This window comes from Oratosquilla oratoria, chromosome 20 (genome assembly GCF_046742065.1).
Source record: "Oratosquilla oratoria isolate Oo_2021 chromosome 20, ASM4674206v1, whole genome shotgun sequence".
NCBI lineage: Eukaryota > Metazoa > Arthropoda > Malacostraca > Stomatopoda > Squillidae > Oratosquilla > Oratosquilla oratoria.
In genome coordinates, this window is record NC_134796.1 from 53,299,313 (window position 1) to 53,313,976 (window position 14,664).

At 42.0% G+C, this 14,664-nt stretch overlaps 1 protein-coding gene across 1 annotated transcript; it reads left to right on the forward strand.

Annotated features, from left to right (window-relative positions):
- The first annotated feature begins 9,576 nt into the window (after positions 1-9,576).
- On the forward strand, positions 9,577-10,635 carry LOC143036308 (serine/threonine-protein kinase chk-1-like). The gene has a single exon (XM_076203556.1). It carries the CDS (start codon positions 9,577-9,579, stop codon positions 10,633-10,635), a length of 1,059 nt encoding a protein of 352 aa, XP_076059671.1.
- The last annotated feature ends 4,029 nt before the right edge of the window (positions 10,636-14,664 follow it).

The following is a 14,664-nucleotide window of genomic DNA, read 5'->3' on the forward strand; positions in this document are numbered from 1 at the left end:
ACATACTCTCCCAAACTCTGTCACCAACTTCCTCAATCCCTCCTCCGATCCTGCCACAAGCGTAGTGTCGTCCGCAAACAACAGCTGGCTCACCTCCCACTTTTCTCCATTTTCTTTAACCATCTCCAATCCCTTGCCCACTACCCTTGCATTTACCTCTCGCACTACCCCATCCATGTATAAGTTGAACAGCCAGGGTGACATAACGCATCCTTGACGAAGTCCCACCTTTACCTCGAACTACTCACTCTCTCCATTTCCAATCCTGACACAAGCTCTACTACTCTCATAAAAACTCTTGACAGCTCCCAGAAGCTTTCCTCCTATCCAGTATATCTGCATAACCTCCCACAGTGCCTTTCTGTCTACCCTATCATAAGCCTTTTCCAGATCCATAAAAGCCCAAAAAACATCCTTCCCCTTTCCTATAGCTTTCTCACATATCTGTCTTACCACAAAGATCTGATCTACACAACCTCTACCTGTCCTAAATCCACACTGTTCCTCACCAATTACTCCTGTTCCTCTCCTAATCCTCTCAATCAAGATCCTCCCATAAGCCTTCCCAACTACACTTAACAAGCTAATCCCTCTGAAACTACTACATTCACACTTGTCCCCTTTTCCCTTGTAAAGAGGAACTATACAGGCACTCCTCCAGTCCTCCGGCACTCTACCCTCTCTCCAGCAAACATTAAATAACCTCACCAGCAAGTCCACCATCACTGTACCTCCCTTTTTCAGACATTCGTAATTTTCATTGTTATCTGACGCCTTATATCGTGTGTCGGACGCACTGAAGCGACGTGACGTCACCACTCTCGGCCAATAAGTCGTCTCCGTTGCCGTGACGTCACTATTGTCGCTTACCTGGCAGCCAATCAGTAGTCTCCTTTTTGCCGTGACGTCACCACTCTCGGCCAACAAGTCGTCTCCGTTGCCGTGACGTCACCACTCTCGCTTCGCTCGCACCCAATCAGTTGTCAGCAATTTTGGAAGGCTTCGTTGCCGTGACGTCACCGCGTGACACACATAGATACAAGCGTATTAATATATAGATTATTATGTGTGACTCTGGTCCGTAGGAGTACCCCTCCTAACCCAAAAACTCCCCAGGATATAACCTGCATAGAACTACACTGTCCTTACCCGACGAGCCGTGTGACGGGAAACAGGGATGACCCTTCATCTTCAAGGTCCGGAGATGAAAGGAACAACGAATGTATATGTAGTGCTTTCATTAGGCCACCCCTCTTATGAGGGGGAAACGCCCTTTTGTACATATATATATGCATATACATGTAGGGTTTCTTTGATCACAAGTATATTCATCTTAACACTTCGAACTTCCAGTAAATGCACTATGAAGCTCTTGTTATTGTTGAATATATATACATGTAGTCTTTCTTTGTATATAAGTATCTTCATCTTAACATATTGAACTTCCACTATGAAGCTCTTGTTATTCCTTATTACTTCTATGCTTGACTACGTTTTACTCTTGTAAGATTGGATTCATCGTTTAATCTTAATCTAATTCCCTCTCCTAAGAAATTCTTCCCCGTCGCATATAACACAATCTTATCATCTCATCAGTTCAAGTGTTATTATCTTGTATTTGTTTAATTTATATCCTGGAAGACACGTTTTTCATACGTGACTCCTTCGTTCCACCTATCGGAAGTCATGCTTATTTTTTGCAATAAGCTTGTCTTGCTTACACCCGAAGCAATTACAATTTGCATAAAAACGTTTGGCTCTCTCGGAATTCTCTCTCTCTCTCTCTCTCTCTCTTTCTCTCTCTTGTCTCTCTCTCGACCTCCCTCTCTCCCTCTCCCTTTCCCCCCTTATGTTATTTGCATTCCTCAGACCTCCCCGTCCCGTTTTCGAAATTTTCATTTGTTTGTATTTTTCTGTAAGAAGGTCAATTAACTTTATGGATGGGATAATGGACATCGAACCACCTATATAGTGTAGGCCTTATGGTCTCTTGCAGTGTCCTCCATTCTTAAGTTCCTGTGTTCTTTAGTCCTTTATTTCCTTCCATAGCTATTGACATGGATGTGTGATAGCCCTATGATCGAGTGGGGATAAGAATGACGCCCAAAAGTTCCCCTGCATGTTGTAGGAGGTCACTCAAGAGGGTTGAGTGGCTACACTAGAAACCTTTACCTATTAGGCTACTTTTTCCAGTTCTTCGTCTTTCTCTCTTTTAATTTCTCTCCGTAGTTGTTGTCGTTTCCTGGAGTGTCTGGCCGAGCAGTCCCGTCTCCCTGTGGAACGCCGCGGGTGGAACGGGGTTCTCCCCACAAGTCCTTTATAGAGTGTACATTGTGTTGTCGGCTTGCGTCATTGTGTGCAATGCAGTCTTCCATAGTGTGTTGTATAGTATGGGGGTGAAGTGTTGCATCCTGGACAGTTATCTGCGATGCGGTCATCCAGCCTCTTCCAGGAAACGACAACAACTACGGAGAGAAATAAAAGAATGACAAAGAACTGAAAAAAGTGGTCCGGAGGGATAAGGTTTCTAGTGTAACCACTCAACCCTCTTGAGCGACCTCCTACAACATTCAGTGGAACTTAGGGGCGCCTTTCTTATTCCCGCCCCACCATAGGGCGATCACGCACCCTTGACAATAGCCATGGAAGGAAGTACAGGACTAAAAAACACAGGAACTTAAGAATGGAGGAGACTGCAAGAGACCATAAAGCCTACACTACATATATAGGTAGGTCGATGTCCATTATCCCATCTGTAAAGTTATTTGACCTTCTTAGAGAAAAATACAAAGAAATGAAAATTTCGGAAATGGGACAGGGAATACAAATAATGTACGGGGGAGAGGGAGAGGGAGGGAGACGGTGAAAGAGAGGAAGAGGACGAGAGAGAGAGGGAGGGATGATTCCAAGAGAGCAAAACGTTTTTATGCAAATAGCAATTGCTTCGAATATGAGCTCGACAAGTTTTATACTTGTAGTGGTTACTACAATCGTCCTAGATAGAAGCGGTCAGCCTGAAACGAGTCGTAGGGACAAGGTATGGGAAGTTTTTCATAGTGGGGAGTCAGAACACACCATTTAGTTTGCCGTGGTATGGTTCCCTTGGGCACATTTGGAATAAGTGTTTCCATACTCTGCGCCGACGGCAGGTATGTTCTTATCGGAAGGCACCCGTAAGATCGAAATGATCACCGCGGTTTATTTACCCTTATGCACCCTTGGGATGAACACTGCCGTGTTTGGTACTCTTCCTTAAAGAAGCTAGGATATTTATAGTCAATCCCATGACTGATCTGTTTATTGGAAATGGCGATGACGGTATTTACCATAACGGTGGCGAAATTCTGGATTTTTGGTCTTTAGTTTACAATTATTCAAAATATATTTACAATGCATAAATATCCTTTTTATAGGATGCAGAGGGATATGTTTTATTTTATTTACACAATGAATTAAGTTGGTATAATGAATATTGTTATTTATATTAATTAAAATTAGTCGGAATCATGTTGGAAGGGGTGACTATAGTTTATTCCGTACTCTGCGATCACGGGTCCTGAAGGGGTAATTACACGTGTTGGCTACAGAACACTACAGAACTCTCCCCCTAGTGACGAGGCAGGAGGAACGATATCTGTTTTTTCTTTGTAGTGTGTTTGTGGTTTGTAGCCCGTGTGTCCGGAGGTGTCGGAAGAGCAACAGGATCTTGTTCGTTGTCAGAGAGGAGGTATGCAGGCTTGGCGCGGTCTATGGAGATGACGTCAGTGGTTCCACGGCGATCGATGGTCAAGTTCTTCCTTGTCCTCTTGACGACTCTATATGGGCCATCGTATGGTTGTTGAAGAGGCTTCTTTACTCCCTCCACGCGAACGAAAACATGTGAGCAGTCTTCGAGGTCCTGGCTCACAAACGTTCTTGTAGGTGAGGTACGCGGTGGCACTGGCTGGAGTTTCTGCATTGTATCTGTAAGATTAGTAGCATAATCTTGAACGCTGCAGGGCTGCGTTATAGGGGCAGATGCAAGAAACTCACCGGGCAGACGGAGTGGAGTGCCATAAAGAAGTTCTGCAGAGGAGTGCCCAAGGTCTTCCTTGAGGGACGTGCGTATACCGAGGAGGACCATTGGAAGCACCGTAGACCAGTTGGTGCGGTCGCGTGCTGTTGCTGCAAGTGAAGCCTCGAGTTGTCGGTGGAAGCGTTCGACGAGTCCGTTGGATTGGGGATGGTAGCTTGCTGTTCTGAAACGCCGGATACCTAGCAAAGACATAACCTTGTTCCATAAATTGGATTCAAATTGGCTACCACGGTCGGATGTGAGGCTGAGTGGTGTACCGAATCTTGAAATCCAGGTGGTTATAAAAGCTTTGGCTACTGTATCTGTGCTTATGTCAGTAAGCGGGTTTGCTTCGGGCCAGCGTGTAAAAAGCTCTACACACGGAAGAATATACCTGAAGCTGTCGGAGAAGGGAAGCGGTCCGACGATGTCGATGTGGACGTGCTCGAGTCGAGTGGAGACTGGGCGAAAGGTACCTGGAGGGGAGATGGTGTGGCGTGTGACCTTGGAAGCTTGGCATTTGACGCAGGTGCGGGTCCAGTGACGAACGTCTTTGGCGATTCCACTCCAGAGGAAGCGTGACGACATCATGTGCTGCGAAGCTCAAATACCTGGGTGGGAGAGGTCATGTAAATGGCGGAACAAGGGATACCTGTGGTTCTCGGGCAAGTAGGGACGGAAGGTGTCCGTGGATACATCGGCGTAGAGCTCAGTGTTGGTTCCAGGGAGCTGTACCTTCTTCATCTGCAACGCGGGGTTTTCCATCAATCGCTGCAGCTCGGTATCACCAGCTTGGTCTGCAGCGATGGCGGCGTAGTCAATGAGAGAGGTAGAGACTGCAGATATGTTGCGCGAGAGTGCGTCGGCAGGGCAGTTATCTTCACCTCGAACATAACGAATATCTGTAGTGAATTGGGAAATGAAATCTATGTGTCGGAGTTGTCTAGGGGAGTATGTTGTCTTGTTATGAATGAATGTTGTTGTGATTGGTTTGTGGTCGGTGTATATGTGGAATTGTCGTCCTTCGATGAAATACCTGAACCTGTTGACAGCCTTGTAGATGGCTAGGAGTTCCTTGTCGAAGGCGCTGTATTTCTTCTCGGCATTGTTGAGCTTCTTTGAGAAGAAGGCGATGGGTTTCCAGGCGTCGTTGATGTATTGCTGCAGAACTGCGCCGACACCTGTGTCTGAAGCATCTGTCGAGATGGAAGTGATGGCATCAGGAATAGGGAAACTAAGGGCGGTAGCATTCCCGAGTGCTTCTTTGGCTGCCATGAAAGCTGCATCAGTTTCGGCGTCCCAGTTGAGTACGATGGAACGTCCCCTCTTGCACGGCTTGATCATGGAGTAGAGCGGTTGGAGCAGTTGAGCGCAGCCTGGAATGAAACGATTATAGAAATTTAACATACCAAGGAATTGCTTGAGTTGGCGCTGTGTTGTAGGTTTCGGGAAACTCTGGATGGCGTCGCAGCGGGATGAGACAGGGGTGACGCCTGAAGGTGTGACGGTGTGTCCTAGAAAGTTGATGGATGAAACACCGAACTCACATTTCTCGAGATTGATGTGGATGCCGTAGTCTTGTAGTCGGGTAAAGACTTGCTTCAGATGGTCTTGGTGTGTGGCTTCGTCAGAGCTGGCGATGAGCACATCGTCGATGTAGGTGAAGCAAAAAGGCAGACCTCGTAGGACTTCGTCCATGAATCTCTGGAAAGTTTGGGCAGAGTTCTTGAGGCCGAAGGGCATTCGAACGTATTCGAACAAGCCAAAAGGCGTGGTGACAGCTATTTTGTGGATGTCCGGCGGGTTGACTGGAATATGATGTAAGGCTTTGACAAGATCGATCCGGGAGTATACGCGAGTTCCTGCAAGGTGTGAGGAAAACTCCTGTATGTTGGGAACTGGGTACCTATCCATCACAGTTCGTGAGTTGAGGGCGCGGTAGTCACCGCATGGCCTGATGTCGCCGTTGCTTTTGGGGACGATGTGGAGAGCTGACGACCAGTTGCTTGAGCTTGGACGAATGATACCTTGACGCATGAGGGCTTCCAATTCTGCCTTGGCTAGTTTGAGGCGTTCCGGAGCCAGACGACGGGCTTTGGCGTAGACTGGAGGATGCAGAGGGATATATTTTATTTTATTTACACAATGAATTAAGTTGGTATAATGAATATTGTTATTTATATTAATTAAAATTAGTCGAAATCATGTTGGAAGGGGTGACTATAGTTTATTCCGTACTCTGCGATCACGGGTCCTGAAGGGGTAATTACACGTGTTGGCTACAGAACACTACATACTAAATAAAAAAAGAATTCTCCGGTTTGCGAGTTTTTCTCGAGACCCGGCAAAACGGTCACACCGGACCCTGGGTAGATGTAAGGGTTTATTCAGTTCGTTTCACGTTTTCAACTGGAACTGATCTGATTCACGTTGTTCATTTATTAATATTATGAGTATTTTTTTTCGGAAATTGTTATCGCACAAGCACAGTGACGAAACTTTTGAAAAACTCGAGTTGTTTGACGGAGAAATTTCGCGAGAGAGTACGTGTGAGTTCGAAAAACATTACTTTGCGGGTTATAAGAATTTTACAAAACATGGGGGAAAATCGGATCATGGGGATTACCAAAGGTATTATTTGGAATAAGAAGAACTCGAAGAAGAATTCGAAGAAGAAGAACTCGAAGAAGAATTCGAAGAAGAAGAAGAACTCGAAGAAGAAGAACTCGAAGAAGAACTCGAAGAAGAACTCGAAGAAGAAGAACTCGAAGAGCTCGAAAAAGAAGAACTCGAAGAAAAACTCGAAGAAGAAGAAGAAGAAGGACTCGAAGAACTCGAAGAAGAACAACTCGAAAAACTCGAAGAAGAATTCGAAGAAGAAGAACTCGAAGAAGAAGAACTCGAAGAAGAACTCGAAGAAGAACTCGAAGAACTCGAAGAAGAAGAACTTGAAGAAGAACTCGAAGAAGAATTCTAAGAAGAAGAAGAAGAACTCGAAGAACTCGAAGAAGAAGAACTCGAAGAAGAAGAACTCGAAGAAGAAGAAGAACTCGAAGAAGAAGAAGAACTCGAAGAAGAAGAAGAAGAACTCGAAGAAGAAGAACTCGAAGAAGAACTCGAAGAAGAACTCGAAGAAGAAGAACTCAAAGAAGAACTCGAAAAAGAAGAACTCGAAGAAGAAGAAGAATTCGAAGAAGAAGAAGAAGAGCTCGAAAAAGAAGAAGAAGAAGAAGAAGAAGAATAGCGAGCAGCGCCGCAGGCCAAGCCCCCCGGAGGAGAAAGGATTAAATGTAAATATGGAGAAAACTAAAATACTAGTGGCCAGTAAAACAGATCCACCAAGAGTGCAAGTACAAATAGCAGGGAGAAGAATAGAACAAGTAACCAAATTTTCGTACCTGGGAAGCGTATTGACAGAAGATTGTAGATATGAAAAAGAAATAAAATTAAGGATAGCGATAGCTAAAAGCACGTTTCAGAAAATGAAAGGGGTTTTAACAAACAAGAAAATGTCTACAGATATAAGGAGAAGAACAGTTAAAACATTTATATGGTCAACACTATTATATGGTTCAGAAGCGTGGACAATCAGCAAAAAATTGCAGGAAAACTTAGAAGCAGCAGAAATGTGGATATGGAGACGAGTATTAAGAGTGCCATGGATAGCGAAGAAAACAAATGAAGAAGTATTGAGAGAAATGGAGACAGATAGGGAATTGATGACAACAATAAGGAAAAGACAGTTGCGATTCTTAGGACATATAATGAGGAGGGAAGGGTTGGAAGAGGTGGTGATGACGGAAATGGTGGAGGGAAGGAGAGCAAGAGGAAAGCAGAAGGAGAAGTATATGGACGGGCTGATGAGGGCGACGGGAAAACAACTCAAACGAACACAGATGTTACAAGTAACTAGGGACCGTGAACGGTGGCGCTCCATGGTTGCCGAAGTCCAAGAGGATATGGCACGACGGTAAGGTAAGGTATATATATATATATACATATACATATATATATATATATATAATATATATATATATATATAATATATATATATATATATAATATATGTGTGTGTGTGTATAAATATATATACATATATATATGTATATATATGTATAAATATGTATATATATAAATATATATAATATATATATGTATATATATGTACATATATATATACATATATATATATATATATATGTGTGTGTGTGTGTGTGTATATATATATATATATATATATATATATACATACATACATACATATACCAAGACTTTTTCCCCCCTTCCAAGGGAGGAAGCCAAAAAGGGAAAGGTATAAAAACACTCCCACCCATTTCATCCCTAAATACACTCCACACACCTCCCACCCTCCCTCTCATCTGAGCACCTCCTGAATGACGGGTCATCCCTGCACCCTGCCCACCGCCCTGGGTCAGAAGCAGTGTCGCAAGACACAGTATATAAACCGGGGAGGTGCTAAGATAAGAGGGAGGGTGGAGGGGTGTGGAGTGCATTCAGGGATGGAATGGGTGGGAATGAATTCATGCCTTTTTCTTTCTGGCTACCTCCCTTGTATGGGGGAAAAAGCCTTGGTATATGTATGTATATATATGTATACGTATATGTATATATATGTATATATATATATACATATATATGTATATATGTATATATGTATATATATATTGGAGTAACGCAGCAAAATATTTTCTTTGAGGCATAATGAATTGTATGCAACAGCAAATTGAGCTCTGATGAGTTTCCGATGAAGAGTTTCAAGTCTTCTAAAGATCTCTCTAGCATGGAGAGGTAAAGAAAAAACCAAGTTGCCGATAGAAGCCATCTAATGGGTAGAACAGGATACAAGACGTTTCGCTAATCACAGTTAGCATTTTCAATTGTGACAATAGCAAAGAAATGGATGATTATAAATACAGAAGGTAAACACTAGGAAAGATGTATATATATATATATAGATTATATATACATTCTCAAGAAACTTATAAGCATGATTTTTTTCTTCAAATGTTTGAGCTCAGCCGGATTAACCAATGACATTAGAGATGTCATGTCTATATTTGTTCTATACTTATTCATATGTGACTAAAGTCTGTTTTCGTAAAAGGTAATGATCTCGAATGAAATTGTATATATACTTTATATTATTTTGTTTTTCATTTACTTATTTATTCATTTATTAATTAATTAGCTTATTAATTAATTTGTCTGTATTTCTTTCTTTATTGAATTATTTGTTTGTTGATATGCTTAGTTGCATATTTATTTGTTTGTTTAATTATTCATTCATTCATATCTCTATTTATTTATTTGTTTATTTATTTTTTTATTTTTTTAATGTATTTGTTTATTTCAAGAGCGATGAAGTAATATTGGCTGATCCCTTTTTTTCAAAAATTTTGGGACTCTTTTTGGGTGGCGTGTGTTATCATATATCCAGGTTTTTTTGACACATTGTGCTCTATAAACCGCCTCCGCCTCATTACTCTTGTGATTTTGTCGAGATGAGAATCAACGAGGTAACAAAATACTTCGGCGATTTCACTGACTTCAGCGAGATCACAGAGGAAAAACAAGGAACTTCGGGAGGCTCATCCAAGGACATCGAACCCAAAGTAGGATTCTTCGTCTGTGACTTCAACGAAGAAAAAGTCTCCACCAAGGTCGAAGAGACTATCAGAAAACGAAAAATTTCCGATTCCGAAGAAGAGGAACCATCAAACGGAAATAAGAAAATTAAAGTTTCTGATGTTTTTGATCCACAAAGCAACTGGAAAGAGATCAGTTTGCTTGGTACTGGTGGATTCGCTTCTGTCCAGCTTGTGGAAAACGCTTCTTCGGGTCTTCTGTGTGCCAGGAAATCGATCAAGATCATTCGAATCGATTGGCAACAAGAAGAGATCAAAATTCATAAGAAGCTGGACCACACTAACATTATCACCTTCCTGGGCTCAGATACCAACGAAGAATACTTGTACGTCTTCCTTGAGTATGCCCCTGGTGGTTCTTTGAGCGAGAAGCTCAAACACAACGGACTCTCCGAGGAAAAAGTTCGTTTCTACTTTGTACAGTTGATGGAAGGAGTTAAATACCTCCATTCGCTCCACATCACTCACCGAGACCTGAAGCCCGGAAATCTTCTTCTGTCGGGTTCCGACGTTGTAAAGATCGGTGACTTCGGTCTCGCGTGTGAGTTTGTGGAAGGACAGTACCTGACCCGCAAATACGGGACTATGGCCTACATGGCTCCTGAAGTCTTCAAGAGACGTTATATGGGAGACCAGGCCGATATCTGGTCCTGCGGGATCATCTTGTTCAAACTCCTCACTACACGATGTCCTTGGAAAAGAGCCGTCGACGGAAACTCCAAATACGACATTTGGTCCTCCTCAGTCATGTTCAAGGTGACTTCTAAAATGCGAGAGGAACGACTATGGGAATCACTCTCCGAAGAAGCCTTTACTCTTGTCGAAAAAATCCTCAATCCAACTCCAAAGGAACGAGCTACACTTACAAGCATCGAGGAAAATGCCTGGACTCAAGGCAAGAAAAATAACTTATAAATAACTTCATGAATTTCTTACACTAAATCATAAACAGAAGATCATTTTTTACGAAACTAATGCCTAAAGCATCTGGCGAAACATTTCTACTCTAATGGGATATTTCCCTCAGCTGAATAAAATCGTCTGGCGACAGCCGAAAATACATGTAAAAAACGATCCCATCCATCAGTACTTCCAGTCTTTTTTTTCGTGATTATCAGTACCATTATCATCCTTTTTCTTGAGGGACAATTTTTTTCATTACCATTCCTGGAATCCAATACACGTATTCTCTGTCTTGTTTTCGTCTTCCATCTTTCCTTTGCCCTTCGTCTATTTTGTACAATACACGGTCCATTTTTATCTATTCATTTATTTATTCTATTTACTACTATTATTATGTGTGACTCTGGTCCGTAGGAGTATCCCTCCTAACCCAAAAAGTCCCTAGAATATAACCTGCATAGAACTACACTGTCCTTACCCGACGAGCCGTGTGACGGGACCCAGGGATGACCCTTCATCCACAAGGTCCTGAGGCGGGAGGAACAAGGAATGTATATGTAGTGCTTTGATTAGGCCACCCCTCTTATGAGGGGGAAACGCCCTTTTGTACATATATATGTATATACATGTAGTCTTTCTGTGATCACAAGTATCTTCATCTTAACACTTCGAACTTCCAGTAAATGCACTATGAAGCTCCTATTATTGCTTATTAGTTCTGTGCTCGACTACACTTTTCTGTTGTAAGATTGGGTTCGTCTTTTAGGATATAGATTAAACAAATACAAGATAATAATACTTGAACTGATGAGATGATAAGGCTGTGTTATATGCGACGGGGAAAATTAGGAGGGGAAATTAGATTAAGATTAAACGATCAATCCAATCTTACATGAGAAAAACGTAGTCAAGCATAGAAGTAATAAGGAATAACAAGAGCTTCATAGTGGAAGTTCAATATGTTAAGATGAAGATATATACAAAGAAAGACTACATGTATATATATACAACAATAACAAGATCTTCATAGTGCATTTACTGAAAGTTCGAAGTGTTCAGATGTATATACTTGTGATCAAAGAAACCCTACATGTATATACATATATATGTACAAAGGGGCGTTTCCCCCTCATAAGAGGGTGGCCTAATCAAAGCACCATATATAAATTCGTTGTTCCTTTCATCTCCGGACCTTGAGGATGAAGGGTCATCCCTGTTTCCCGTCACACGGCTCGTCGGGTAAGGACAGTGTAGTTCTATGCAGGTTATATTCCAGGGACTTTTTGTGTTAGGAGGGGTACTCCTACGGACCAGAGTCACACATAATAATCTATATATTAATACGCTTGTAAGTATCTGTGTGTGTCACGCGGTGACGTCACGGCAACGAAGCCTTCCAAAATTGCTGACAACTGATTGAGTGCGAGCGAAGCGAGAGTGGTGACGTCACGGCAACGGAGACGACTTGTTGGCCGAGAGCGGTGACGTCACGGCAAAAAGGAGACGACTGATTGGCTGCCAGGTAAGCGACAATAGTGACGTCACGGCAACGGAGACGACTTATTGGCCGAGAGCGGTGACGTCACGTCGCTTCAGTGCGTCCGACACACAATATAAGGCGTCAGATAACAATGAAAATTACGAAGTTATTTACCTTGACTTTAGCAAAGCGTTCGACAAGGTGCCACACCAGAGACTACTAAATAAAATCAAAGCCCATGGCATAGGAGGAAAAGTGTTAGAATGGAATAGAGCTTGAATTAGAAACAGAAAACAGCGGGTCACCATTCATGGAATAAAATCTAGGTGGGGCAATGTTACTAGCGGGGTCCCCCAGGGCTCGGTTTTGGGTCCCTTGTTGTTCATTATGTACATAACCAACTTGGACGATGGGATAAATAGTGATGTTAGTAAGTTTGCGGACGACATTAGAATAGGACGCCTAATTAGGTCAGGAGACAACGCCCAGATTCTGCAGGATCTTAATAAATTGTTAACATGGTCGGTGAAATGGCAAATGAACTTCAATATCTCTAAGTGTAGCGTGTTAAACGTAGGGCTACACAACCCCGAAAATAGATACAACTTAGATAACACGTTTTTAGACAAATCTGAGTGCGAGAGGGACTTGGGAGTTCTGGTGAGTTCGGACCTTAAAACCAGGAAGCAGTGCATTAGCGCCAGAAATAAAGCTAACAACGCATTAGGCTTCATTGCTATGACGGTAACGAATAGAAGTGCAGAGGTAATTATTAAACTCTATCTAGCGATAGTTAGACCCATCCTTGACTATGCGGTACAGTTTTGGTCTCCGTCCTTCAGAATGGACATAAATTCACTAGAATCAGTACAGAGAAGAATGACCAAAATGATACAAGGACTCGGAAATTTGCCTTACGAAGAGAGGCTTAGGCACCTAAACTTACACTCTCTGGAAAGACGCAGAGTGCAGGGTGATCTAATAGAAGTGTTAAAGTGGATCAAAGGCTATAACAAGGGTGATGCAAACAAGGTCATCATAATAAAACAACAGGGCAGGACTCGCAGTAATGGGTATAAACAGGACAAATTTAGATTTAAGAAGGAAATAGGCAAGAATTGGTTTACTAATAGGGTGGTCGATGAATGGAATAAACTTAGTAACCATGTAGTAAGCGCTGAAACTATCAGTTGTTTTAAAAAACGATTAGACAACTTTATGGATGGGGATGACAGGTGGTGATGGATACGGAGCTGCCTAGTGTAGGCCTTATGGTCTCTTGCAGTCTCCTTTATTCTTATGTTCTTATGACACGACGTCACGGTGCAAAGGAATCGAAGTAGTTTTATTCTGGCTAAAGACAGACGATTTATTCACCTATTTATCACATTCTTTCGATAAATGAAATATTAAAAAAGGCATTTATTCAAAGCTTAACGTGTGACGTCATGTCGCGTTGCTTTCTGAGCTCCTGACAGAACTTCACGAAAGTAAGTAGATGAATAGATAGATAAATAAATAAATAAATAAATAAATAAATAAATAAATAAACAGTATTCAAACGTCTATACATTTTTAATCATAGGTTACATGAAGATAATCAAACGTCTATAAATGTTTATTGTGACATGACATAAACGATTAGATTTTTGTTGTTGCCTTTATGATTGACCTAACGAGAAAGAGAAAGAGAGAGAGAAAGAGAGAGACGACGGGAGAATTTGATGACAACGTCGGGAGACTTTGACGACTCCTTTTGGAGACTGAAGACTCCTTCGGGAGATTTTGAAGACTCCTTCGTAAATCCCGTGGAATTTTCACGGGTCCTGCTAGTAGTAGCAAGTAGAATAAATAGATGAATAGATAAAAAGTGGCCTTAACCGTATATTGTACAAAATAGACGAAGGACAAATGAAAGCTGGAAGACGAGAACAAGGAAGAGAATACGTGTAATGGATTCCAGGAATGGTAATAAAGAAATAGTCCCTGAAGAAAAAGGATGATAATGGTACTGATAATCACGATAAAAAGACTGGAAGTGCTAATGGATGGGATCGTTTTTTATATGTATTTTCGGCTGTCGCCAGACGATTTTATTCAGCTGAGGGAAATATCCCATTAGAGTAGAAATGTTTCGCCAGATGCTTTAGGCATTAGTTTCGTAAAAAAATGATCTTCTGTTTATGATTTAGTGTAAGAAATTCATGAAGTTATTTACAAGTTATTTTTCTTGCCTTGAGTCCAGGCACTTTCCTCGATGCTTGTAAGTGTAGCTCGTTCCTTTGGAGTTGGATTGAGTATTTTTTCGACAAGAGTAAAGGCTTCTTCGGAGAGTGATTCCCATAGTCGTTTTTTCTCGCATTTGAGAAGTCACCTTGAACATGACTGAGGAGGACCAAATCTCGTATTTGGAGTTTCCGTCGACGGCTCTTTTCCAAGGACATTGTGTAGTGAGGAGTTTGAACAAGATGATCCCGCAGGACCAGATATCGGCCTGGTCTCCCATATAACGTCTCTTGAAGACTTCAGGAGCCATGTAGGCCATAGTCCCGTATTTGCGG